Raw genomic sequence first — 25,332 nt, 5'->3', positions numbered from 1 at the left:
TAAAATTTGACAATTGGTTTGAGTGCTGAGAAGGTTTAATTTCTTACTACCCACATAAGTTAGTTAAATTAAGTGCCTTTTGCTTCCATATAAATCCTCTAAGAAAATATTTACTAACGCTAGAATTCGTTGAAAGTAAATATTAAGAACTACAAGTCCGATTTGAAAGAGTCGAAAAGGTCCATTTAAAAGACTTGTTTAGTCAAATATGTTAATTTCGGTGCACGAAATAATTCTTATTTTATTCTTTCGGACGAAACTTCTGCCACAGAACAATCTGCGTCTATCTCGTCATAGATATGAAACATTTCATGAAATTTTGCATTTGTCTTTTCGTCTATCGGTATGATCACAATTTTTCAGCAATTCACAATTCCACAATGAATTCGTGTCAACGTTATTGAATAACAGGTATTCTAGTTTCAGTTTTTCCTCCACAACTACTTTATATAATGAATGACGTTCATTCGTCATTGATGATACAACTACTGACTAACTTTCAGAACAATAGCTGTAGTAATTCATCGTTATAGAAATGCAATATCAATAAATGAATTATCTTATTTCGTCTATAAACTATTCTTTAAGATATCTCATGATTTGGAAATACACTTTTTAGAGGAACGAGAATTTTATTTGTACATTATAAGATAATATTTTCAAATTATAAGTAGTATCGTCGTGTCAGCCGGAATACGTTTACTGCTGGGCCTTCACAAATAATCGCAATTTTGTAATTTGAGGGGGACCCAAGTTCTGTCTGGTCCTGAATATATAACATCAGATTTCAAAATCATTTCAACAATTGATATTTCTAACGGTCAGATGACGATGAAGCCAGTTAATGATGATAACAAGTTATATCCACAAGGTCATATCGACCACAGAGGTACAGGATTTTAGCATTTACCCTTCTGATCATAAGGTTGATTTTCACGTAGCTAGTTCAGTAAACTATCGACGGTAGGATAAGTAGACAGCTATGGGAAATAAGTCAATGATGCTAAAGTCATTCGTAAGTCATTTCATTGAACAATCAGAACACTGGAGTCATTAGTATCTGCCATTTAGGATTTCTTGCAGTATTTATTTGTGGCAATTGAGATCACTCTTAGATGTCAATATCCAGCTACCTATATGGGCAATATCTAGAGGCAATTTGTGATAGGACCAGCTTCGGCCAACGGTATCACCCGCGTCCTGAGAGAACTACTCTACACACCAGGATAAAAAAGTAGCCTAAAGACTTTCTCGATCAAAAGGCTATCTAACACAGAAAGAATTTTACAAATCGGTAGGTACCTACAATAGTTACTGAGATTAGCACGTTCAAGCAGAGAAACAAACTCTTCTTCTTCTGATAATATTAGTACAGATTAGCCATGTCCCCAGACTTTTATGTTAAGTGATTTTTTTTCAGTTCTTTTTCACGAGAATAGCAAGCCTTAGCGAACTTACCCAGTAGTACTTATCCAATTAGGTACATGCATGTAATGCTACATATAGTGTTTACTCTTTAGCCCAAGTACTTGAAGTCAAGAGTATGTATTTTAGAAGCATCCATCTAAATGTTGATCCTAAGATTATTCGGCTAGTAACCCCTTCAGTATGGCTTCTGTAAGCCAAACTATTTATATGCTCGCTTCATAACTGAACTATTTATTTATGATAGCTAAATGTGGCTAAATGGTAGTCAGACGAAATTATTTATGGGACTTCAAAGATGTGGTATTTATATCGTCATCATCTGACTAGCCTTTTCCAACTATGTTGGGGTCGGCTTCCAGTCTAACTGGATGCAGCTGAGTACCAGTGTTTTACAGGGAGCGACTGCCTATCTGACCTCCTCAACCCAGTTAGTTACTCGGACAACGCAGTACTTAGGCTTCAGGCTATTTAAGGAAATAAAATAGAGTTTGTGAAACAGATTGATCTCACATTTATCATTAATTGAATTCTCAGATTTCTCCAGTTCTAATTGAGTAATAAACGAGAAAGTTCAACAGAACTTAAGTAATGTCATGTCCTGATTACTTTAGTCAAAGTTGTTGTTTCTCAGGCACTATGTAGCCGTAGTTTAAATAATAAAGTTATGCAACTATTTCTTGGTGATTGCTCCAATAAAATACTGGTTAACTCAATGATCGTTAACTAACGAGTGTTGGTTTAAATGGCTTATTATGACATGGTAAATTAAGCATTATTTGTATTAAGTAATAGTTGATTCTGTTTTGAGTTCTTTACTTATCGGGATTTCTGTCCAAGCTATCATTTTCATTGGTTCTTCTTCCACAAAGCAGTCTCAAAATGATCACCTCGTTGGCCCAAGGCAGTTTGGCTTAATTTACAACTTTTTTAACTCCACATTTCCTCAATTATTTTAACTTATAAAAGTGTTTATATTTATTAAAATTTAACATAAACAGCAGCGCATGCGGCCTTAATTTGTTATATTTACATAACTTTTTAATTAATTAGAATTTTCGAATGCATAACCTCGATATAATGAATGGAGACCAACAATTTGCAACTTAGTAAGGCGATGGGCTAAAGTACCGGTTATTTTATTAATTTATTTAGTCAAGTTTGAACTGTGGTTATTACTTTACCAGCTGATTTCTGTGTTTAGCAGCTAGATACTTAAGTTCCTAAATAGGACAAGATAATCGTCATCAGTATCCAAACTATCTTCATGGCAAACTTGATCTAAGTCGGTTGAAGCTTCATCTGTCTAATGGTCATTCTCAATATTCGATCTATCTGTTATTTTGCTAACTAGAGATAGGACTTTGACGTTACTTATTTTTATGAGGCTAGTGTCAAAATTCTATTATAGTAAACAAGACAGTAAATGTAACAAACACACTAAGTAACATTCGCAATTAAAAATTAGTCAGGAAGTTTATTAACAAGTACAATTAGGCTTTTGTTCTGGTCGCTGTAGTAATTGCTACCTTCGAAAGTCCCAGATTGGATCTCCAAACCGTGCAGAGATATTGTCTCTTATAAGTTTACTTCCTTACAGTTACATGAAACTTTCGACACAGGAGATGTATGATAATAATGTGATATATATGTATACAGATCACACGTCACTTCCTATCAGCCTATGCCTCAGGGGAATGCCAGTGTAATGATACCTTATGATAAAATACCTTGAATTTTACGTAACACAGCAATTAGCTATGATAGCCTAAGAGCAGGTGTGTAGTGTGTATGTTGCATACACAACACATCGTTTTCCATTACACAGCACTGTGTAAGACTTATGTAGGTAAATAATGACACATATTTACACAGTTTTACAGTTCTGCGCACTTGTTACCGTGTCAATATTTATGACAAATTAAGGAAATTACATGACGAGTGTCTCATTTATTTGGTCATGTGGAATGAGTACTTAGTAATACTAATTCCGTCCCCCCTTCCCCCTCTTTGGTTCTGTCATTAGAGCCGCAATTGCTATAATGTTGTTAATTAGGACTATCATGTTATTTGTTGTCTAAATTCTAGTTCAAATAAGTGAACGTACTAAACTGTATGAGCTTACCTATATGCTACAAGTTAATATGCGTTTTTCTTAATTAGATGTAAAGAGTAAACAAACAGATAAACAAGGAATTATTGTTGTTCTATGACTTCGTACAGTCGCAGCAAGTAATATGATTAACTTATATCTAATAAAGCAGTCTGTGGCATTTGCCGCTCGCAGCATTTCCATTATCATAGCTACGTAACAATGTCAACAAAACAAACGTTTGGCCGCGATTTGAGGAAAATCTTATGCAGGCAACACTCACCGGTGGGAAGATACAGCTGTTTACGTTCCACTAGCGACAAATCCACACACAACTGTCCACTGACGCGATATAATTGTTTTATTTCACTTGGTTTTCTCGAGGGGAAAACTAATGAAGTACGTTGTACACGAACTGCGCGCGTGTGTGCGACACACGACCTCACTCCGCGGGCGTGGTGATGCGACTGACGCGCCGGAGTGAGCGCGGCGTGCCCGTCCGTTGGTCCCACCACTCTCGGATATATTCAGCCGAAGCTGCGCCCGCGCCGGCTGACCGATTCGCCTCGCCAGCTGTTGGACACTCAAAACAATAAGATGACACTAAATACTGTAATTTTTACCAATTTCAATAACAACAGAGACTTTTTGTACTTACATCAAACCTCTTTTCAATTTATGAGAAAAAAATATAGGTAAATATCAAAAAGTGACAATGTCATTTATCAAAGTTTCATTTGAAAAGTCTAATTTCTCATCTTGTCTAATTTATTCCCTTGTTGAATTAGAATAAAACATGGCATCACCCAACGGAGAATTAAATCCGGATCCCGCGCCAACTGAAAGAGAGTCCTTCACACTCACAACATGTGAAGAAGAACAGAGTAAAGAATCTGTGAGGGCCAAAAAATCCGACAGCCCTGATAAATCACCCCCTAAGAGTGATAAACCATCTGTGTTTAGAAGTAAGAAGACTTGGAAGGAATTGCGACAGAGGGAGCCATCTATGGAGTCTTCTCACACGAAGTTTTACAAGAAAGATAGGATTGACAAGGAGTATAAACAAGTGACGAGGAAGCAGTATCTGAGCATCTCGGATTCCATGTCAGGGTCATCAGATACCTTCCAGTGTCTGCATGGCCCAGAAGGAAAGGAGTACACAGAAAAGGCATTGCTGAAGAGGAATATAGTTAAGAATTTAGACCCTATTCGTCTTGGTAAATATCCATTTAAGTATTATTTACCTGTGAGAAATCGAAGAGGATTTTATTACTATGTTCAGGCTGTAAAATAAAACTGATAAGTGCTACAATCCTGAATTCAAAATTCTAGATTATTTCAAATTCGTACGTACTTAAAAAATATACCGATCTAACCAAACGTTGCAATCCCACGATTTTTTTTCTTGGGTCGGGACTCTTTTCAGTCTACAGTTTAGTTTAGAAATCTTATAGGACAAACACAAATTAAGACTAACATGCAAATGTCTGAAACTTAATAAAATGTTCTTTCATAAAAATAAATAAAACTAAAGCATAACTTATCAGTGTCCTTTCCTTGAATATACATAGTTGTTACTGGGAGATAGTTTACACTGCCATATACGCGACACCCGCATAAGTCAAACTATTTTAGTGGCGATGTCTCCAAATAGCGAACGGCACAGTATTTATGAAAGTGCAACAAAACATATAGGCCAATCGTCCTTTTATTTATTGAAGTACGCTTTCCCTCACCTAGTTACCCTTATAATCAGCTATCATAATAATTTCTCGGCTTGACCTGGAATATGTACTATTGTCTCTTGAGTGACGTTTTGTATGTATATCTTGGACACCAATGGCCGTGTTTCGGAGAGACGATAAACTGTAGGTCTCGGCTGTCATTTGAACATCTTTGGCAGTCGTTACGGGTATTTAGAAGCTATTATGTCTGGGAAACCCGGGTAACTGGGTTGAGGAGGTCAAATAGGCAGTCGATTCTTGTACAACATTGGTACTAAGCTGTATTCTGTAGGACTGGAAGCAGACCCCAACATAGTTAGGAAAAAGGCTAGGCAGAAAATGTCTCTTGAGTAACATTTTTATTTACTACTTTAATTCCATATTAAACCTTTTGCTTGAAGACTTCTTTAGGTACTTCGGTATTTGCACGGTTATTAGACAGATTGTGCATTACAAAGTAATGTTAATTAGTTAAAACGGCAGCCATTCAGAGCAATAAAGTATGCATCGCGACTAATCACGAGTATATTCAACTGTCATTCACTGCAGTCGCGCATACCATTAGACTCTGAACAGCTACATAAATTATGCTCTCGTTTTAACTATGTAATTTATTTGGAATCTAATTTACTATTTTAAAACTGTTTTTTCTAACGTCTTCTGGTTTTTGATAGACCACTTTGTGGTACATGTTTTTGATGTCTCCACGATTCTCAAAAATAGAAGTCTATTTTCGAATATTGGCTTGGAAAAACCATGGAGTGATTATTATGTTTAATTTAAGTATCTTTGTCTGTCTACTAACAATACTATCTTATCTACTGAGGCTGTATAATTATTCAGATTTCTTCTCCTGTCGAGGACACGACATTTAAACAATTATGCCGATAGTTAAAACTAGACGGAATTACTATAGCATGTTTATAGTTTACGATATCGTGACTAACGTAATAAAAATAATGGTTCATCTCTAGTTTTCTTTTTTATGAACACAATTTCTTTTAATCAATGAAAGCGTTACATTAGTTGTGGAGATTTTTTAATTTCAACAACATTTTGTGTTAATATTGATATCGCTAAGGCTGTATTAATTAGTACTGAAAAGTCTTCTGAAAGTCCTATTTCCCTGACGAGGGATAACAGTATTTTATCATTATCATAATCAACAACAAATTCACAGATAATTTCTAAATCTTTGATGGGACTAGAAAACACTGAAACACCAAAACTGAAGTGAACATTTTTGACTTAATGGCTGTTCATTTCTTTCTCTTTCTAGATCCGAAATTGCGTGAAGAATGCCCCTCGACCTTCAAATGGGAGATGGCGGAGAAACTGGCCTACATGGTGCAGAGTCCGACTGTAGTTGTTCAGATGGAGCGCTTGAAGTCACATCTTAGAGACTTCGCCAAGACCAGCAGTGAGGGATATGTATCCTTTTCTATAATCTTTACTTTATACTCTTCTTTATGTAAAAAGGATGAGGATGATGATGAGAAAGGAAAGATTTGGTTGTTTGTTTGAATCGAGAGACTCCGCAACTACTGAACCGATTTGAATAATTTTATCACTGTTAGGAAGGTACGCTACGTGCCCTTAACAAGGGCTAAGTTTTATCCTGGTAGGGGAAGTCTTTTTGCCCGGGACACGGGTGAAACCGCATGGTACAGCTAGTATGAAATAAGTGTGACATTGCCTGGTTTTTGTCTGTACCCAGATTTGTTTTATCATTTTTCGCAATTATATTGCCAACATAATGTAATAGCAATTTTATTAATTAGATTATTTCATACATCATTGAAAATTAACCATACAGCCCTTAACTCTGCCTGCAGCGAGTTGACACACTGAAGAGTTTCTGCATCATAATAGACTACCTGATGGAAGAAGGATACCATAATCCCACCCTAAAAGAGGAACGCACCATGCTGCTCGAGAATTTGAAGAAACCCATTATCCTTACAGCTTCGGCTGACGTTTGGAAGTATTTTGAAATGATCATGGATTTTTTGGGCTACATAGGTAAGCTATATACACACTATTCACTAATTAACTTTACTTGTATGTTTTTCACTCTGAATTCTTACCAGCTGTTAAATAGCCTACTTTTCAGTCGTTGTTTCAGCCGAAAGGTAAGGTCACTTCGATAAATCTTCAGCAGTCCATGTCCACTGCTTAAATACATCATGCTTTTCGGGAGTGACTAGATATAACATTTTTCAGGGGAAAAATATGTCTTCAGGTGACACAAACCTTTTCATGATATTCAATATTATTGTTTCTCAATTTATAAAAGACTGAATGTAGAATACCTAAGAAATAAAATATTGTAAAAAAATTGTCACATTTTATCACCAAAAGAAACTCAGTACACAATATCGCGATAATGAATTGAAACCGAACTACTATTACGTAGACTGTCGTGTTCGTAATATTAACAGCATTGGGGTCAAGTCGATATCGCCACGCCACTTCGCGGCAGCCGGTAAAGAGGACAATGTCACCGTCACTCCAGGGAACTTTACTCCTTTCGAGGAGTTGTGACTTATGGAGCAGGCGCGTGATTCACATACAAATGTGTCGACGTTGGTAGGTGAAGAATCGTCTGTTTGTAGGTCGAATAAACATTATGGTTTTGCGTAAAAAATGTTAATATGTCACGATACGTGAAAATTAGCCAATGGAGTGAGAGATATTTCTGTGAAGCTACCAAACAAAATCATATTTTCCAAATGCTAAGTTTAGGAAGATTCAAGATTGCCCCCAAACTACGCACGCCAGTATCTTGTATGACATTTTATTATTTTATTAGCAGCCTGGAGTCCTGGAAGTGATATCCATGCATCGAAGAACACGAAGTATTAGTCCTGAACTCTGTCCTGATCGCACAATGAGTGTAAAAACATATTACTTTATAACTATAATACGTCAGCTGATCTCATTTGAGAACAGTTGCCATGACCGACAATTGATCTAGATGCCATTATCAATTGTTCCGACACACTCTAAATCAGATGTTTTCCTAGCCACATGAAGATATTCTTTGTCTAGTTTTTTTTTTGGGAGTTCGATGAATCAATCAATGAATAGACGTTCTAATTTCCTCAATTATGCTTTGCTAGACTCATGAGCCGTTTTTGTTTTGTTTTCTTTCTTTTTTCTTTCTCTCAAATGTTTATTATCATTCAAAGTGAAAACTGCTGACACTAGCTGATGTCAGTTTAATGATTTTTTATTAATATGCAAGGCCGTATGATTTATGTCCCAATATGTGCATGATATTTATGCGTTGTTGGTATCTTATAAGGCAGTAGGCTAAAGAAGGTAAGGTACTTAATAAGCTGATGATACCTAATGATAAAGTATCAAATAGATATAAATAATGTTCGTAACAAAATGTCTAGGATAATTTTCAACACACAGACAAAGTTATTTTCACTGTTCAGTATAGTGTCACTTATGTTATTATCAGTTAACGTTCTCTCTGCCGACTTCAAATATTGAGTATTGTGTTCCTTCCTCCATTCATAGTAGGTAGATGCCAACAAAACAAGGAACATACACTACAACCGGTGCAACTTAGCAAGTACAAAGTTAACCAGTGTACCAGATTAACTGCGCAATTTTGTTACAAATGATCTGTGCAATCAAACTACTACTAACTTGACAATTGCGATGATAGATCTTCATCCTTATTGTAAAATTGGTTCAATTGAAAAGCCAGCCGAAGAACAATTAAATATCAACATTTATTGTTGATCTCCTTTAACCTGTCAGTCATTCAACCAGCCCACAATAAAATGGAATTTTCATATTTTATTAGGCAGAGGCACGTAATATAAAACCGCGAACAATTTCAGGGTGTTAGGTCCCTTTCTCTCAGCTAAAGGTGATTATAATGTACAGTAGGATCGCGGCTACACTTATCTGAAATGCGATACTGTAGCCACGAAGTATTGACTTAGGGCCGGCGAAGACCAGGGGCAGTACGTGCTTTAAATTGAACATTTCTGGAGCATACTGTCGAAACTATACCTAGGATCGGTAACGTTGAATGACTTATTGTAGGATCAGCTGAATTTTGATGCCTGGTCGAAACTAAAAACTGGCACTCATTGCTTGCATATACGTTAAAACCTTTTGAATAACTTGAAACGTTACCGCCTGAAACCAACGCATTGCAATAATCAAAACAGCAGTTACCTGCGTGTTTACTTATAATTAACAATTAGTCTTTGGATCCATATGGAGCCTATTTTGCACAACCTTTTTTTATTGTGATTTTATTGTTATTTTTTTATTAACATTTCTTGTGTCAATAAATGATTTTGTTTTGTTTTTTTTCTTTTATTATAATGGCGTCCAGATGAACTGATTGTCTCTATCATTTGTTCTCTATAGAAAGATATAATCCAGCTGGTGACGACAATATAAACAAGCATTTGTTCAGAGACAGGTGCTCTCGCGGAGAGGGATCAAGCACAAGATACATGGGTGTATCAATAGCCAAGTTCTAGACTTTGGCATAGTTTCAAAAGAACCTTGCTTTTTCATGATTGTGGCAGCCCTGACTCAAACCGTCGCTTCGTATCTTCAGCTTAGCTTGAAAGTTTGGGATCCAGTTACAGCTATTGTCTTGTTGTTGTTTATTTTAATTACTTCGTTATTTACTGTTAACCTAGTACCTAGTGATCTTCGCCTTTAATGGGTTAGTTATTGATTAAAACCTGCTTTATTATCATCTGTTTGTACTCGCCGTTGTCTTATTAAGCGGATGGGACTGTTTTTTTTTCACATTATATTCGAAAGGAAATGACTTCTTTATGTGGGTATTGGAGGAGGTAAATATTCTTTAGCACGAAAATATAGGCTGGTCTGATAAAAATAACTTTCGTGTGTAATAAGCAGAATTTTGATATGCGCTTACCAAGCGTGCCAATGGTTTATCTACACAACTACATATATAGTTTTTAAACAAGTCCATTATCTTTTAAGACCCATAACTCCAATACATAGTAACTCTCCAATTTCATTACAGGCTACCTCCTAATAAAGATTGAAGACGACAAGCTCTTCGACGTGGTCTCCAAAGCCATTATATGGCACCTATCCGCCCCGGACGATCTCCGGGGGCCCGGGACGGTAGCTCTGCGGTATTCTTTGCTTGCGGGGGCCCCGGTGCTACGGGAGACCACGGTCAGAATGCTCGCTGTGGCTTCTTCACATAGATTCCCGACCTTCTTGGAGATTGCTTTGTTGCTGGCCTGTGATACTGTTGAGAATTGTAAGTATTAATATCAATAAATGGCTACTTGGGGCAAAAGTTAAAAATAACAGATGCTCGTTCTTGACTAAGACTTGGCTTGTTGGCGAGTAAAAAGGGTTGCAGCATCATTTTATTGTTTTTGTGTTACTTCATAACAATTAAATATAAATTGAATATTTTTAATAACTTCCTACTACCTTATTTACCCGTTGCATTAACTTAATATCTATAGCGTCATCATTTATATTGTATCTTCTTTATGTCTTCTGAAAAAATCTCCATCCATGATTTCGAAATAGAACATCATTAACACAAAAAGTTATTTATTAAATTAGGCTGTAAATCAGCACTTTTTCAACAGTAGTCTTAGAAACGAGATCTTAACATTTACTTTGTCAAATCAGTCCTTGGCTACATCAATTGCCTGTACCGTCATTTCAATGTCACAAACTGAGCCATTTTCTTCACGTCCAGATAATATATTAAAGCCAATTATAGCTGGTTACAATAGCAGCTCCGACGATGATAAACGTCCAACAGTCCTGTTTTTGATCGGCCTCCTATTATTAAAACTTTCTATTATATACTTTATGGTATAGATTTCTGGGTTACAACTTGAAACGGGTTGACTTTGTAGTGACAATGCCGTGGTATTAAATAGCTACTTAAATATACTAATAAGGACAGTTTCATTCATATAAAAACTACCTTTCATTCATACCTACGATATAAAAGTTTCATGCTGAAAAAAATTCATAAAAATAGTCCCGACTGTCGTTTACAAGTAATTATGTAATCGGTCAAACGGAAATCCTTTTGAAAACCTAGATGGAAATTGAGACTCGTACTTATTGTAATTTCTCTCAAAACCCATGTGATTTGGTTTATCTGATCTTCACCTTTTCAGGCATAGAAATGATGAAAGAAAATATAATAGAAAACATTTTCTATCGGTTCAATCCCTACTTTCCTGAAAAGGATCTGCCAAATTACGATATTAATCCTTGGGATTGTCAGGACCCTAACCTTAAATTAGGTAAGTTCACATTGTCTTAACATCATCCTGTTCATCCATGATCCAAGTTAGATGAGGCAACTGCCGATTTAACTGCCACAAGCTTATTTGCTTTAACTCCGTGTTATACCTACTTTTAACAAAGATTTACAAATTACGTTCAACATTGTTATCAATGAGTAGACCAACCCTAATCGGTTTCAGGAGGCAGCTTAACCTTGATTTAAAGATCCGTGTAGTTACTTACGGCCGTTCCAAAAATCTATCTCTGTTGGCACGCTTAATAGAGACGGATCCCAAAATTCTATCTTCCTAGGTATTGGTACGCTTACAAGAGATAGAGTTTTGATATTAGCACCATACGAGCAATAACAAATCCCTATCTTTAGTAATCAAAACAAGCTATAGACAGAATATTGGATACGATCGCTAGTCGTCTCGATACTCCTTAAGTTACCATTTCTAAACCAAAATACTACTAAGACCGCTTGTTGCAATCCCATTCCGAATCAATTAGCTTAAATTAAGTTAATTAAAGCCGAGACCTTATAGTTGTAATATTACATGCTTGTAGGAGACAGCAGTGTCAACATGACGACGACGCTGTCACTTCTACTAGTCCTCGTGAAAACTACCAAACAATATCTGGATGAAAATCCTAGCTTTAGAAAGGTGTTGCCTTATCCTGACTGTTATGCTCAAAGGTACTATAACTTGTTTAACATTGTAGTTATAGCTACACTAGCAGCGGTGTCATTCGCGTCTTTTGGAACCACTTCGCATTAAAAGTAGCCTATATGTAGACTATCATGGGCTATCTATAACTAAATAATGTTTTTAATTGGTTCAGTAGTTCTTGTGATTTGCGAGTTCAAGCAAACAAACGTTTACGTAGGTACTTTTAATTTGTATAAGGTTATTAGCTAACTAACATGCTTGTCTATTTTAGTCAGTTTTTTTTTGGGAGTACTAGCCTTCGACTTGTTTGCTAATTAAACATTGTTAGTCACGTATAAGTATGTTGCAAAAGGACGATATAAAAGACAATTTCTTTTCTCAAACTTCAGAGATAGTTAATATGAAACATTTGTATATTATAGGTAGCCTTTTCCATGTCCCTTCAGGTGTTTCATATGGGCATACCGTTACGAATGTCGCACGCGGGAACATCGCCACGAGCGAACTACGCTGACAGTCATAGCGGCTGTGCTGACCAAGTGCTTCGGAGATAAACTGCGTCTGTTCTCTTCTATTTTGATGCCAGGTCAGCTACTGTATTTTAGTATACACACTGAAAATATAATTATCCTTTCAGCCCTTTAAATGGTCTGTCTGTATGCCTCATCTCATACAACGAGGAATGAGCGTTAGGTAATTAGTATCGAAGTTTCTTCAGGATGTGTTCTTTTACTTTTTCTTAGCCAATAGAACGTATAACACAGAAAAGTTCTATTGTTACTTCCCTGACTTGGAATCGAACGTCCACTCATACTTTAGAGTCTATTGCTTTAACCACTGCGCTATAGGGATGGACGAACCTCAACGAACCTCAAATAAGATCGGTTTGTCAAAGTCCACAATTATGGTCTTCATTAAAACTAATGAGATGCTAATACTACTATTGATCTCGGTAATTGGAGAAAATAAGTACCTAAATAATATTGCATTATCGTCGTATTCCTGATTGTCGCCTTATGTGTCCGACCGGCTGCCTCATAAATTGCCACCGACAATTTATTCGGACAGTTCCAAAAACAAAACATAAACAATAACGTTATTATATCAATGGGGATATTGAATTCGGAACCGCTCCATTTGCGGGTAGTCGCCATAATTTGAACACTTTCACTTCCGTCGGATGTAATGGCGTGGCCTGAAGAATGGGCCGCGTTCAACCGTGTCCCGTCGACACTGACGAATCTGACGAATTCGGTTCATCCAGAATTGCGTCACAAGTATTAGATGAATCAGTTAAGAATAATATAATCTTTTTTTCGTAAATCCAGCCAGAACTTTCTTAAAATATTTTGGAAAGAGCTGTGGACAAGGTCCGTCAATAGGCTCTTGCTTAATAAGTTTGTGGATTTAAACATGTAATAAAGCGTGAGATCTACATTAGGTAATGACGGTAGGTTGGGTGGGTCAAAATCGGTGTAAAGTTCTGTCAAAATGGGTTCAACCATTTCAGCGATTATAGATAGTTCAACTCAGATTTGCGCGCGGCCCTATGTGTGCGTCGGCTTGTAAATATACAACTTTCATTCGTGTGACAGTGACGTCGTCCGAGCATGACGTGTTCTTATCGCTTTTTGTTATGGGTACAGTCGTTTACGAAAATACTAGTTATTCGCGGAGAAATTATTAAGGAGTCAGATAAAGCGTTTCAAAAAATAAAACGACATTCAAAGCTTTTTATTATTAAATATAGTTTTTCATTATTTTTTCATACGTCTTTTCAAATTGACATTGACAGTATCTAAGAATTGAATACTCCTTAAGTACATATTTTCTAGCTCGGGGTACGTGGACAATAAATAAAAGTGTGGACTAAGAATGTAAAAAGAGGTATAATCTAGTATAATAATGTAAACAAAATGTGTGGGGAATTTCAAAAAGTTATATTGCTTCGCATAATGTCGACCAAAATAACAAAATAATGAAACTCATAAATGAACGTTTAAGTCAAATTGATGAAGGGATGTGGCGTAATACTTGTCGACATGTAGAAAAGAAAAAAGAAGAATACTATAGACATTTTGACATTGGAGTCAGAATTTATAATTCTCCTTGGAGAGTAGCGAATCCGAAAATTCATCATTTGATTTTTCAAATAGCGATTCATAATCATTATAAATAAATAAACATTAAATTACGTAATAACTGTTTTTCTTTAAACCCCCGTATACAACCCCTAAATAACTGTATTGTACCCGACTGTACCTCTTGTCACGCACACAAAGTTACTGTATATGTACAAGGGTTACCCACACATAAGGCCGCGCGCACAACTGAGTTGAACTTACTATAGCTAGGTCAAACATTCAGACAGATTTTTTTCCTTTTTTTAGAGTTACAAACAGGCACTCCAATTTCATTTATCTGTACAGATATATTATCATTATGGTGTGTGTCCACAGACGTGATGTCACTATCAGTCCTGACGGAGCTACCTCCGAGAGACGACTGGACGGCCACTATCAACTTCAACACCTTCCAACAAGATGTTCAGTTCAAGAAAGTACTCATTTACTTCGTCGTAGATCTCCTTAAAGCGTTCCCTTATAATAAATTCGTAAGTGCACCTCATATTTTCATCTTTACCTAAATCCCTGAAGTATGTATTAAATGTAATTTATTGTAAACATGAGAAAATCTTCTCCATTGCCTTTATTTGCGAGTCTTTCAAAATAGCTGCTTTTGAATATTGAGGAACTGAAATATTGTTTCCAAAATCACAAAATAGGTTCACAGGTACGCATTAAAGATGAGCTGAGCTTAAAAGTTTTAAACAATTGATAGAATTTATCCACTGAGGAATACTACTGAATATGTGAAGATAAGATGTTTCGAATTCCATTGGTTTCTTAGGAATCCCCACTCCGCTCTGTTGGAGTCTGAACCTTCCCTGAAGAAAGCCATATTTTTCCATGACCTTTCAGATTAAGGCGGCCAACCGTCCCGCATTCTGCGGGACCGTCCCGCAATGCTTGACGAAATCCCGCTTTGAAATTAATAGTAAAATAGTCCCGCAAAACGTTGTATGCGTCCCGCATGTCCCGCATCCCTATTTTTCTACCACACTTCTACACAACACCCACCTGCGCGCACGCTCAACAGTGCAGGAACACAGATTACCTATAATATAATCTCGTTCTCTTTATTTCTACTGAACTCGTGAGGCCTAATGATTTTGAAAATAAGACATTAGTGCACGCTGTGACACGATATTGATAGGTTAAATTATAGCTTTTTGCTTACGGTTTTTATTTTATCAGTTCCGTCCGATCATTTTTCAATGCCCCCCCCCTTTCACGAAAGGTTAAGTCCCGCATTCAGTTTTCGGAAAGTTGGCCGCCTTATTTCAGATGGTAGTATCCCAGCACTGGTTGCTAGGCATCATGTACTTGCTAGACCCTGGACTCTGCAGCCTCAGGTCGCGGTGGTCACCGCCACTGTTCGCAGAGTTGCGCAAAACTGCTCTCCAAGCCCTGGTTTGCACAATACCGTTGTGTGATCGAAAGTTGGTGAAGCAGTATGGATTGATTAGAAGGTAATCAAAGAATTTGGTCAAGGATTTTTCTTTGTGATATTTATATGGAATTACGATAACGGTCCGATAGAGGAGTTTTGTCAGTGGGTCAGAGATGAAGTATTTATTTAAGGGTAGAACACAACTTTGACCTTATCAATAGCTGGCATGCTATGATCTCAGTTATATAAAGTCTGAGATTTTTCCATCTCCACTTCTCCCACATAGCGAGAAGTCCATTGCATTGCTAAAGAAGGCTCAGTCTTATTTTCACTTGATTTTCACAACATTTGTAAAACAATTTGCTAACTTCCTCACTTTACGGGAATCCAGTAAGTCTGACACCAGTCTAACCAAGGGGTATTGGGTTGCCCGGGAACTGGGTTGAGGATATCAGATAGTCAGTCGATTTTTGTAAAACACTGATACTCAGCTGCATGTGGTTAGACTGGAAGCCGACCCCAACATAGTTGGGAAAAGGCTCGGAAGATTATGAACTTCATCACTTTGCTAAGGAAAATACTTTCCAGGTTAATGTGGTACATCGAATGGTATTCAGAGAAGCCGTACGAGCTCCCCGTGTTGTACTGGTGCGTGCGTCTACTGCAGGTAGCCACGCTGCACAGCCGCGACCCTGAGAGGCGGGTCGTCATGCAGGACCTCTTCAATACGCATGGCATTATTATATTGATACGTAAGTGGTTCGTGGTTCAGATACAGCCTAACGGGTTCATGGATCATAATGGTTATGCGATGATCGACGCGGTTGGTGCTTGGCGTAGATAGGTGACCATCTTGTCATGACGAGTTCCCCCGTGTTTGGTAGAATATTTCAGTGGGTCGAATGTCGTTTGAAGTCGTAAGTCAAAAATTTTGACTACTAGTAAGACTGGTTTGACCGGGCAGGGGTTTCAGTTTGCCCGGGTAACTAAGCAAAGGCAAAAACTAAGTAAAGGTCAAGATAAGCAGTCGCTCCTTGTAAAACACTGGTACTTATCTGAATCAGATTGGATTGGACACATCTTCCAGACAACGTGTAGGAACTTATGACTTTTTTACATGAATTATACTTACTTCAATTCAACTTTTATTTTCTTTTCTGTCTCACAATCTTTAACCGCACTCCTATCTGCCTTCCTTATATTAATTTCTTCCTGCAGACCTCTGTTACACCCTCATGGAACAGAAACTCCCCCCAGTAGAGAGAAGTCAGGCTGTCATAGCGCTTGCCTTACGGTTGCTGACCAGCGGGGTGATAGCTAACAAGAAGGTCTCTTGCTGCGTGTACCCGAATATCAAGTGGCCTAAATCTGCGAATGCCTTAGCTAAGAAGATGTTGGAAGTCGTGCTGTATTCGCTGGATAAGCACTTTATTGTTAGTGACAGGTAAGTTTGAAAGAAGCATTTTGTCTGGTAGATCATCGACAGAAATCGATAGAAGGTTTCAAAGAACACCACCTACTGGATGCCTGTTTTAGAAAACCATAATACAAGTTTGAACGGTGTGTATGACTGTTTTTTTATATTTGTATGTGGGTTTGTCACGGGCAAGGAAGCTCTCAAACAGATGAACCGATTTGGATGCGATACCAATAAGATATTATTGTCTTTAGAAGAGTGATATTGTGAGATTTCTAATAAGTTTAGATTGTTCATTTATTTATTATTGTTCAGCTATTGTATTATCTAAGACTCGCATATTCAAAGCAAATGAGAAATCATTAGATAAAAATATCTAATATTATGTTTTCTAAAGATCATTGTAAAATTAATATTCTTCATAAAATTGTAGATGGTTAATATCGCTTTTGAACTTCATTTGGGAGGCAATCGTCTGGAGGCCAGAGTATCGAGCGCAGTTTGTTGCTAACGATGGTATTTACAAACTACTGGACATGATTACGGTAAGAAAAAATATTATTTAATTATTTAAACTATGTATATCTGTAGACTTTTATTATGGTTTCTACCTCCCCTACCCAAAAACTTGTTGTTATAAGTTCAACGTGTCTGTGTATCGTAGCTCCTTAGCGGATGAATGGATTGCCTATTTTATCTTAGCCATGTTTTATAATAATCGGATCAGCCGTATTAATTGGCTTTTTTATATATTCGTGGGGCAGTTATCTATGTCGTATTTGGGTCCGATCCGATACGTAAAATGTTAAAACAAGAGTGGATTCAATTCAATTTCAAAATTATGCTTCTATCAATCTTTAATTTCATTGTAACATGAACCTCTCCTTTCTCACGTGAATAAATTGTAATTAAATAAATTAACCACCGTCAGTACCTCAATAGAAGGTTCAGCACTTTCTCAGCGTGGTTGATTTATGCAGTAACTAATATCAGTTCTCAATATCTTGTAATTACGGGATGCAATCACTTGCGAGTCTGGACGAGGGCTACTTGTGGCTAGGTTAGGCTGAGAGCTCGAGACCGTTTGAGTTAGGTTAGTTTTAAGCTGGTTTTCGTGCATCGTTATTCTTATAGTGGCTCAGATGCTTCTGGGTAGCCGAAAAGGCTACGATTATGATTACATGATATTATTATAGTAGATATAAACGACTGATTACGTTAAATGATGATGATGATGGCTTTGAAAGATATAGAAACGAAACCATATTTAACCGACTTTATGTATCAACCACCACCAATTATTTGCTCAGCAATTCAGGAGTACGAGTAGGTACATTAATATAGAACTAACCTGACGTTGCAGCCTGGAGTGTCTTCTCATGAGGGAACTCCTCTACGATTATTAGCATTAGTAAATACGAAACTTTGCAAGTTATTCATTTCTGTTGATACACTAATATGTAACGAATTAGACCATAAAACGCCCGCTTTAATTACATAATAACTTTTTTATATTCAACTAGCTGATCTTCGTACTTCGTATCGTTTAAACCTTCCCTGCACCTTTACAAACATTTTAAAACCAAAATAAGCTAAATCGGTCCAGTCAATGTCGAGTTTTAGTCGGACTAACGAACAGCAATTCATTTTTATCATCATCTGCCTAGCCTTTTCCCAACTACGTTGGGGTCGGCTTCCAGTCTAACCGGATGCAGCTGAGTACCAGGGTTTTACAAGGAGCGACTGCCTATCTGACCTCCTCAACCCAGTTACCTGGGCAACCCAATACCCCTTGGTAAGACTGGTTGTCAGACTTTCTGGCTTCTGACTACCCGTAACGACTACCAAATATGTTTAAATGGCAGCCGGGACCTACAGTTTATCGTGCCATCCGAAACACGGAAGAACTCATTATGACAAGATGGTCACCCATCCACGGACCGACCGCGCCAAGCGTTGCTTAACCTTATGATCGATCGGTCCGCGCGGCTTTGACTTAGCCACGAGCTCTTCTTCAATTCATTTTTATATATAAGATTATTCTACATAATATGGAAGGAATACCTAGAGCATTTCAAAAGCCTGCTTAAACAAAATATATCTACTTTTCTTTCAATATGAAATGTTACTGAAGCAAATCCGGCTACGGGCTCTCAAACCACTAGTTCAGTACAAACGGACAGTGCTATTAATATCGTGAAAGAGTGGTACATTGGCTATTGGCTAGGGGGATCGTGACTTCCTACTGAGACTATTCAATTGAGCTAAACGTTGTGGCGACCGTTTCTTTTGCTGGCTACGGCTGTGGTTCTCAATGTCTGAAAGGCTGTCTTGTAAAGTAAAAAAAAAACATATCTTGACACGATATCTGTTTTTTTTTTACTTTAGTGACCTTTTTCTAAATAATGAAGATTATATAAGTATTTTAGATAAATTTTTACGTGCCAAAAATATCAGTGTTTCCAAACCTGTCATACAATTCATCTCGCAATTTAGCTTAGCTATTAGCTCCATGTTTTTTACCTGTTCAACCATGATTAGGAAAAAAGCACGGCAATAGAGTGGTAGGTTATACCTAATATGTATACAATTATCCCCGATTATCCTGTGCCTCTAATGCTTTGAGATTCTCTGGATTTCAACGGTTGTGTCCAAATAGCTCAATCTCGGGAGGAAGCCCGAAAACATTTTGAACGGAAGAACAAATACACGTATCACTTATTTCTAACGGACAGACTGTCCTCATTGCGATTTTTAATAGAGACAAAAATTGAGGAAAGAAAACTCCACACTACAATTAAATTTTTCATGCTTTATTTTGATTTTGAGTTTGATTTTGATTTTGATTTTGTAACATTTAGGAAAACTGTCTGAATAATTTATCTTCTTTTTCTAGTAATTGATACATTACATCTGCCAATTCGCATTTTTCTCTACGATTCTCAAACAACCATATCCTCTTTATATTATTTCTCTTCCTATTTCTATAAGTTAGTAGTAACTAGATTCTAGTTACTAGTGTACCTACATAATATTCGTTTCAGATGACCCGGCCCCCAGTCCAGTGTATCGCACTAGCACTGGTCTGCGACATCACCCGCGCCGGCGACGCGGTCGGTCAGCTTGTGTCATGGCGAGCGCATCTTGGTGCTTCCAACGCGGTAAGTGCCTCTTAATAGTTGATGGATGACGTAGGTACTTACTGGCTTTAAGGCTGCATATACACGGTGCAGGTAGCTCGCGCATGCGCAGGTTACATGTATTTTAAAAACGTGCGTGGCTACTCGCGCATGTACCGCGCGGTCTTGTCACTTGCGCATGTTAACTTGCTCCAGCCACATGCACCGTGTAGACGCACCCTAACTGGCCATGATATCGCTGCGTCCAGCAGAATCTATGATTGTTCCTAGCTATAAGGTGATTTAAAGTACTTACTGGTGTTTTAATTTGATTCTTGTTAGTAGACACATCAGGGTTATCCTTAGGTGCCAACTTGAAATGCCAAAGCGTTGAAGGCGAAAATCGCCCAACACTAGGTGACCCGTCTTCTCGTTTGCTGCATAATATTCGTGGTTACAATAACTTAAAAGTACCCGTCAGACTGAACGAAAAACTATTTATTTTCAGTCTTTTCTAGAAGTTTTTTCACTCGGTTTTCATTCTAGAATCCTACTGTGGTGAAGCGTGGTGCTACAATAGCGAGCCTTTTAGCCGCAGTGTTCCGCGAGAGCTGTCGGTCCTCAGGAGTGAAATTGAACGAGTATGGAGTCATACAAGGTCTTTGAATTTAATATTTCCTTACCTATGATGAATTTTGGTTCAGTCCGTCTGAATAAAGGGTGCATGTAGCTTGCGCATTTGCCTCGATATGCGCAAGCCAATTGCACCGTGTAGATGCACCTGAGCTGTAAGTCTGAAATCGCCAATCCACCTTAATCATTACTATTTGTAATGATTAAAGTCGCTCACTCCTACGTTTTATGAGAGGCCTGTGTCCTATAGTGGAACAATATATAGGCTGATGATGAAATAAGCCGATTGACACAACTTTACATAACATCGTGTAAATGAAAAATCTAGTTTTATGCCAAGTAATTTTGACCATTTTAAACCGAAGTCCCAAATGGGAGGAGGTTACAAATACACGTATGTTTGTATTAACATGTTGTTAAAGACTTGGAATGTCCCATCGTCTCGCTGGAGGCTCGAAACGCCGTCGGTAAGATCGACGAACTGATGCGCTCTCACTCCACACCCGAGTGTCCTGCAGCCGCCGATATGGCTGGCTCTTGTATGCCGAAGGTAAGTTTCCTGATCATCTCAACTGTCTAGCTTTTTCCTACTTATAGAGGTCGGCTTCCAGTCTAAGCGGAGGCAGCCGAGTACCAGTGTTTTACGTGGAGCGACTATGCTTATCTGTGCTCCTCAACCTAGTTACCCGGGCAACCCAACTGATATGACTATCTATGAGCACAAGTTTTTGGTTGTTTGCTTTTGAAGAGTTTTGCTTTTTGATTTGCAATATTATTTTAGGGTAATTGTGGAGGCCACATGGTGACGTAGAAAAGTGGGAATTATATCATATTTTGAAAGAAAACAGTTCCGTATATTTCGTACCCGTATAACCCATTAGCAGTTTTTGATTCTGATACAAGTACAATTCCAAAAATCAGCTTTCACAATCTCTCTTCATTAGATTGTTATCTTATATTCAAATATAAATACATATACAACATGTAACTTAATTAACGCACATCCTGAAACTAGTTTGTTCAGAATCGTTTACTGAATCGATTTATATCATTTTTAATATAGGTATTTTTTTTTCCCAAAAAATAATTAAAACTACGGAAATTATTGTCATATTAACCCTGTACAGTCAAAACAAATTCAAATAGACCGTAACTCAAAGTAATAAGACTTCGTGTATTGTCGGCTTTTTCCGTAGTTTTGTTATGTTGTGTCGAGTCGAACGGCGCGCGGCGCGATATTTGCGTGCGTAGTAGTATGACCAAAAAGTTCTCCAAGAATTGGTATAACTACTTTAGTAAATAACAATGCATATACATGTTAAATTAAAAATTCAGTGTATGTATTATGATTATAACATAATATTCTAATTGGGGTGTCTGAGGGTGTGCGTTAATTACGTTACATGTTGTATATGTTTTTTATAATGATAACAGGCTTTTGCAATATTACACATGCTGTCGGAAGATTTGGAACACAGAGTTGCTCTGGCCGATGAGGCGTACAATCTATATGAGAACATCAAATTGGCCATGGAGGACGAGGTTTGCTATTTTTTGTACGACATTATAACTTATTAATTAGGCTATTTATTGTTGTTAAATTGATAACTTTCCAAAGGGAATGTGTGTTAACTGTTTGTATTTGTACTTTGCTATAGTTTGGTAGGCATCCAGGCTAACCAATGCAGCTGAGTACAAGTGTTTTACAAGGAACGACTGCCTGTCTAACCTCCGCAACCCAGTTACTTGGGAACATGTTTGTTACCGTTTTGTTAGACTTATTGTCAGACTAACTGGTTTGACTGCCTGGAAATAATAGTAAGGATCCAAAGATACCATAATCATAAGGCCACGTCATATAGGTACAGTCAGGTAGGTACAGGTATTTTCACCATGATTAAGAGAGATATAATATAGGTACTATTCTTCCAGGTGATTTTAGTCCTCGTTTCCCACTATCTTACGTTGAAACTAGCCGAAGTTTGGCGGGAGACCAAACTCCAGAGTGTCGAAATATTTGCCAAGGATGACATACTTCTCGACGACTTTTTAGCTGTTGGCAGGTAAGTTTTTTACAAATATTCTGAATCTGAAGGGATTGAAAGTTGAGGAGGCTGAAAAACTGATATAGGTATTGACAATAATTATTTCAGAGGTTGGGCCAAAGAAATAAAACGACAGCAAGAAGATGTCTTCGCGCGAGATAAGAAAAAGGTAAATAATTTACAGTAAATCTAACCCAACGGGAACATTTTTAACGGCCGCAGTATTTAAATAAAACTACTTTTACGGATTTTATCGCGGTTATATTAATATTATTTAATCCCGACGTTTCGGATCCTTTACAGCATCCATGGTCACGGGCAATATTCGCGTAAGTGTCAGAAATCAATAGTCCGCAGTATTTTTAATACTCACAGCTATGCATCGTAAATCCCTACTAATATTATAAATGCGAAAGTAACTCTGTCTGTCTTTCTTCACGTCTAAACCACTGAACTGGTTTTAATAAAATTTGGTACAGAGATAGAGTTAACCTTGAGAAAGAACGTAGGGTAATTTTTATCCCGAACTTTTGAACAGTTCTCTTGGAAACGCGATATAACCGAACTCAACGCGGTCGAAGCCGCGAGCGAAAGCTAGTAGAATATATCGCTGATAGGAGATATACACTACAAAGCGTCTTCCAATGACTCCAATCTCCTTTTTCCACCAGGAACGCGAAGAAGAATGTTCTCTCTATTCCTTCCTCGGGCGCATTCGGCTGAACATAGCGCTCGACGCGTTACGCGCCGTGCGTTGCGTATCGCGTTCTACGGACCGACACCGCGTAACGCACGCCTTGATACACGACGCAGTGTTCGCTCATCATCGGCGTAGCGTGTTCGCGAAGAAAACTAATACTTCGCTGTTAAGGACTTTTAATCCGCCTTTGGATGATCAGGTTCGTAGACGTTTGTTGATAGGGTTAATAATAAAGTAAAATTGGCGATGAACGTCGTAATGAAAGGTAATAAACTACGAGTTCTTATGCCTATTGCATGGATGCTTACCGATTTTAGAGCAATTTTGCTAAAATATCAAGTGCCATCATTTATCAAATATCCCCAAATAGTGTTGTGTAAAAGATGGGAAAGACTACCTCTACGACTCCTTCAACAGTTTTGTCACTTTCTTCTGCTTACAGAATATAACTGGACAGAACGTGAAGATAAGAAGCATACATCCCCCGAACGTTCCGAAAGCTCTCGTCCACGGCTCTTCAACTGGGTCACAGGCTAGCGAATAGACCGTGTAATGAATAATAGACCAGTCTTTATGATGCGTCAGTTTTTCAAGAGGAGTACTAATTTACATTATTTTATCATCACGTTTTTATAGGTTGACCTATAATGTTAATGTATAATGGGATTTAAGGTAGCTAATTTAACTATCTTCCAAGGATCGTAGCTTCAGGTGGCAGCTGTATGTAGCTGTACGAGCCGGAAGATACAAATTGTAACTTCATGATGGAACATCGTATCATAGATGTTTTGGAACTACTTAGAATAATCTTGTAGTGAACTTTGATCACAATTAGCGTGCATTTATAAAAGCGTATTTTTCTACTACTAATTCATTTGAGGTCGGCACGTTCTATACTATACTTCTGTCTGACGTCGTAGAATATTATAATAATATTCCAGATATAACATTTTTCGGACAACATCCATCTTTTCTAGTGCCGTTTCTCTATATTAATTATCGCGTTCGTGCTAATTGACTTTATTGTAGGACTACGAAATATTCTATACTTGACGAGAAGGCAATCTTCTATAACATAATTTAATACCAAACTTATGTGATGAGTAAAATGCAATAATATTAGAGCATTTTTGTCATTTGTTTGTTAATATTTCTTTTACTTGTTGGAGATTAAGCAATAATTATGTAATGCTTGTAAAATTCGTTTGACAACGAACGAAATAAAACGTTTTTCTTTGTAAAACATCTGTATTTTATTTCAGAAGCCGTTAATGACAATGTGTGAACATTTAGTTACAAACGTAATTAAATGAAGCTTGTTTTATGCAACAAAACACAGAAATGGTGTTTGCAACACTGATTTAATTATAATGAGAATGACACAACTTATCTAATAGGTATACAAACCGCTACAGGTGGTACATAGAGTTTAAGATTTTTACATTAAATACCTACCTACTCTAAGGCCAGTATTGTAGAACGATACAAGGATAGATATCGCCATAAATGCCGCTAAATACATTTTAAACATCATGTTTAAAGGTACGTTTTGAATACTTTTTCTATGGCAATCTGCAGCAATTATAGATAGTTCAACTCAGATTTGCGCGCGGCCCTATGTGTGCGTCGGCTTGTAAATATACAACTTTCATTCGTGTGACAGTGACGTCGTCCGAGCATGACGTGTTCTTATCACTTTTTGTTA

At 37.4% G+C, this 25,332-nt stretch overlaps 2 protein-coding genes across 2 annotated transcripts in view; one reads left to right on the top strand and one right to left on the bottom strand.

Moving 5' to 3' along the window:
- Positions 1–3,997, bottom strand: part of LOC135117321 (nostrin-like) — a 68,658-nt gene extending 64,661 nt beyond the window's left edge. Inside the window, exon 1 of the mRNA XM_064036334.1 lies at positions 3,801–3,997. The gene's annotated coding sequence lies outside the window, so the exon portion shown is untranslated. The remainder of the gene's footprint in view (positions 1–3,800) is intronic.
- A 300-nt stretch (positions 3,998–4,297) lies between these two features.
- On the top strand, positions 4,298–24,507 carry LOC110372469 (uncharacterized). Its single transcript, XM_064036331.1, has 20 exons — positions 4,298–4,734; positions 6,521–6,672; positions 7,077–7,263; positions 10,280–10,525; positions 11,415–11,543; positions 12,097–12,226; positions 12,647–12,786; positions 14,660–14,814; positions 15,608–15,792; positions 16,302–16,465; positions 16,932–17,157; positions 17,564–17,675; positions 20,175–20,291; positions 20,796–20,907; positions 21,305–21,432; positions 22,317–22,424; positions 22,815–22,945; positions 23,036–23,096; positions 23,599–23,826; positions 24,070–24,507. Exons 1-20 carry the CDS (start codon positions 4,314–4,316, stop codon positions 24,169–24,171), a joined length of 3,234 nt encoding a protein of 1,077 aa, XP_063892401.1. The 5' UTR covers positions 4,298–4,313; the 3' UTR covers positions 24,172–24,507.
- The last annotated feature ends 825 nt before the right edge of the window (positions 24,508–25,332 follow it).

This window comes from Helicoverpa armigera, chromosome 1, assembly GCF_030705265.1.
Source record: "Helicoverpa armigera isolate CAAS_96S chromosome 1, ASM3070526v1, whole genome shotgun sequence".
NCBI classification, from domain to species: domain Eukaryota; kingdom Metazoa; phylum Arthropoda; class Insecta; order Lepidoptera; family Noctuidae; genus Helicoverpa; species Helicoverpa armigera.
The sequence above is the reverse complement of the archived record's forward strand: the minus strand, read 5'-3'. Positions and strand labels throughout refer to the sequence as shown.

Bases quoted from the DNA above. Each gene is read 5' to 3' on its own strand.
- LOC110372469 (XM_064036331.1), top strand. From the start codon at position 4,314: ATGGCATCACCCAACGGAGAATTAAATCCGGATCCCGCGCCAACTGAA. The intron at 12,227-12,646 runs GTACTATAACTT...ATGTCCCTTCAG, and splicing joins CCTGACTGTTATGCTCAAAG to GTGTTTCATATGGGCATACC. The intron at 21,433-22,316 runs GTAAGTTTCCTG...TAATGATAACAG, and splicing joins CTGGCTCTTGTATGCCGAAG to GCTTTTGCAATATTACACAT.